At 40.4% G+C, this 3690-nt stretch overlaps 1 protein-coding gene across 1 annotated transcript; it reads right to left on the bottom strand.

The window, feature by feature from the left end:
- Nucleotides 1-334: 334 nt before the first annotated feature.
- On the bottom strand, nt 335-1252 carry LOC141134807 (olfactory receptor 11L1-like). The gene has a single exon (XM_073624241.1). The coding sequence runs from the start codon at nt 1160-1162 to the stop codon at nt 335-337; it is 828 nt and encodes a 275-aa protein (XP_073480342.1). The 5' UTR covers nt 1163-1252.
- Between the last annotated feature and the right edge of the window lie 2438 nt (nt 1253-3690).

The raw sequence follows: 3690 nt of genomic DNA, 5'->3' as shown, positions 1-3690 counted from the left end.
ATGTGGATGGCTATTTATTGTCTGTAAGTACACATTTGCTATGTAACATAAACAATATATTAATATTCATAGATGTCAAAAGTTACTAATGGATTTAATATGTGGTTGTAATGCATACTTACATATTTTTAAACTTCTACTTTACGTAGTCTCCTGAAGAAATTAAAAAAATGGTAAATAATCAAAACAGAATGGATTTTATTAATAAAAATGTATATTCACATTCATAAGAAAGGGCAGGAGGAACCAGAGAAAATAAAATGAAAGTAGATTGCACTTCAGCTTTAAACTGACCTAGATCAAAAAGAACTGGTCGTAAATAAATCCCAGGTTTCTATAGAACAATCATGTTTCTAATATGTTTCTGCAAGGATTTCTTAATGTCCTTGTTTCTTAGGCTGTAGATAATGGGGTTCAGCAAAGGGATCACCACAGTATAAGACAATGACAGAATCTTACCAGTGTTCAGTGCTTGTTCTCTGTTTGGGAGAACATAAATCCCAATTAGAGTTCCATAGAACATGATCACCACACTCAGATGGGAACTACAGGTGGAGAAGGTTTTCTGTCTACCTGTCTTGGACTGGATCTTCAGTATGGCAAAAATAATATAAGCATATGATATCACAATCACTATAAATGGTACAATTACAAGTGGAATGCTTAGTAAAGTAACTTCTAACTGAAGAAAATATGTATCAGAGCAAGAAATGTTCATCAATGGATCCAGGTCACAAAAAAAATGGTCAATAATATTTGATTTGCAGAACTCTAACTTAGATAATGATACAGTATCAATCAATATCAATGAGAAGCTTAACATCCAAGAGGCAATAATCAGTTTCAAGCAAAGCCCTCTATTCATTAAAACAGAATACCGCAGTGGGTTACAAATGGCCAAATATCGATCATAAGACATTACTGTAAGAAGAAGACACTCTGAGGTTTCTGATGCACCAAAGAAATAAAACTGGGTAATACAGGCAGCAAAAGAAATTGTTCCACCATCATTTAGTGATACATAGAGTGTGTTGGGAACAATGGCTGATGTCAATAGTATATCATTTGTAGACAACTGTGTAAGGAAGAAGTACATAGGAGATTGCAGGGTCTTGCTACAGGACACTAATATGATGATCACAGAGTTCCCAAAAATTGTCATAGAGTAAACCACAAGCAGAATAAATGTAACTAGAACTTTTAAGTCTTTACTGTTCTGGAATCCCAAGAGAAAAAAATCTGTAAATGTAGTTTGGTTGATTCCCTATTTTAAATGGAAAAAATATTACAAATATAAGTGGAGAAAGAGCAGGCCAAACTTCAAGTTTCATCAGACAATAGTCTTTTTGTCAGGAAAACTGAGATTCTGTCTATGAAAAAAGAACTGCACATATGAGCAGAACAGTTCAGAATCGGGGTTGTGCTTGCATCTCCACAGGCGCATGAGCATTTACACTTGAATTTACTTTTGAACTCAGTGGCCTATTTAAAGCACTGCAAGACTCAAGATCATTGCTGAGTGGTCATCAGCGACCCATGACCAGACCCTGCTTGTTCTTGTGAAATACCCGGTTTGACTTTTGACTACGCCTGAACTTGATCCTCCCAGTACCTGACCTCTGGCTTGTTTTTCTTCCCCACACTTTGCTTATCCCTTAAGCTCACCATCTGCCTGATGCTGACCTCTGACTAACTCTTATTTACTCTCTTGTTTTCCAGTTCTGTACCTCAGATGCCTGCCTATTGCCATTGAAAAGCGCCTCAGTGTGAAAGGGGTCTAACTGACAATTGCGCGGTGGTGCGATGTTGCACCCAAACAAAATTTACATCCTTTTTCCCACAAATAGAGCTTTCTTTTGATGGTATTTGATCTCCTCTGCGGTTTTTATTTTTTGCACTATAAACAAAAAAAGAGCCACAATTTTGAAAAGAAAAGCAATATTTTTTACTTTTTGCTATAGTAAATATCCCCAAAAAATATATAAAAAAAACAATTTTTTTCCTCAGTTTAGGTCGATTTGTATTCTTCTACATGTTTTTGGTAAAAAAAATCATAATAAGCGTATATTGATTGGTTTGCGCAAAAGTTATAGTGTCTACAAAATAGAGGATAGATTTATGGCATTTTTATTATTAATTTTTGTTATTAGTAATGGGGGCAATCAGTGATTTTTATCATGACTGTGACATTGTGGTGGACAAATCGGACACCTTTGACACTATTTTGGGACTATTGACATTTATACAGCGATCAGTGCTATAAAAATTCACTGATTACTGAGTAAATGTCACTGGCAGGGAAGGGGTTAAACACTAGGGGGTGATCAAGGGGTTAAATGTGTTCCCTCAGTGTGTTCTAACTGTAGGAGGGATGGGCTCATCAGAATATGACAGAGATCACTGCTCCCAATCACTGGGAGCAGTAGATCCCTGTCATGTTGCTAGGCAGAACAGGGAAATGCCTTGTTTACATAGGCATCTCCCTGTTCTGCCTCTCTGTGTCATTATTGCAGGCCACTGGCAGACATTGAGTCCACGTGACCTGCAGGCACGCTCCCGCGGTGTGTGCCGCTGACGCGCACGTACGCGCTAGCTCGTGATTTAAAGGAGGCTGTTGTGGAAATTTTATTAAGTATTTGTATTGTATGTATTGTCACAGTGTCTCCCAGTGTTAGTTCTCCTGCAGCTCACTCTAAAGAGCGGACTGGGGCAGACTGACGCCAGTTGAGACCCGTTTTGTAGTGGAAAGCTTCTTGAGGATGAGAAGTGTTTGCAGAGTGCGGATGTGTCCCCCAGCAAAGGCCCTCTGTGCAATGCACAGACGATCGTCTGGGGGGATGTGTTCACTCTGCAAAGACATTATCGGTTATGGACATTCATGATTTCAAGGCCAGCCATGTGCCTTTCTTTGTCTTACTAGAGAGCGTGGCTTACAGGGACAGGGGGCGGGAAATCATACACACTGCCTCTGCATAGACATGCCCATACACTACCCTAGGGGGATGTGTTTACTCTGCAAAGACATCATCAGTTATGGGGGGGATGTACGCTTGTGTCTCTGTGTGTCTGATCAGCACGTGAAGGGGTTATGGTGTGTCTCTGCAGATAATCTCCCATCCCATCCTCAGGAATGCTAGAATAATCCTGGTATGCGTTGTTCTCTGAACAATGCAGAATAAGGATTCACGCCAATGGTAAAAACGGGAGTCTTTGAGTGCGTTATGCTCGGGGACAGCGTTCATGATTTCAAGGCCACCATGTGCCTTTCTTTGTTTTACTGGAGAGCATGGCTTACAGTGACAGGGGGCGGGAAATCATACACACTGCCCCTGCATAGACACGCCCATACACTACCCTAGTCATTGTTCATTGGTTGAGATTTGTATAACTCCTCCTGTTTGAAGGAATGCCTGTGCTTGATTGGCCGATTGTGAAGTTACCAAGCTCTATTGTTAAGTACTATGAATAAACTACCCGGGCGCTCCAGAAACAAGTCTGCCTGTGGAGCTAAGGATGTGAGGACGGTGGTTATGTCTGTTTTACTCAGGAAACAGGGGTGTACTAAGATGCATTATACCATAAGGCTGAAAGGGCGCTTTATTAGAGCAGGAGACATGGATTACGCATAGCGTATAGAGAAATGTTCCACGTCAGGACGTACGGGTACGCCCATTTGTGCAGCCGTGTCAT

Source organism: Aquarana catesbeiana, linkage group LG03, assembly GCF_042186555.1.
Source record: "Aquarana catesbeiana isolate 2022-GZ linkage group LG03, ASM4218655v1, whole genome shotgun sequence".
Classification (NCBI taxonomy): domain Eukaryota; kingdom Metazoa; phylum Chordata; class Amphibia; order Anura; family Ranidae; genus Aquarana; species Aquarana catesbeiana.
The sequence above is the reverse complement of the archived record's forward strand: the minus strand, read 5'-3'. Positions and strand labels throughout refer to the sequence as shown.

What these genes read in the sequence shown, in the direction of transcription:
- LOC141134807 (XM_073624241.1), bottom strand. Translation starts at nt 1,162, where the DNA reads ATGACAATTTTTGGGAACTCTGTGATCATCATATTAGTGTCCTGTAGC.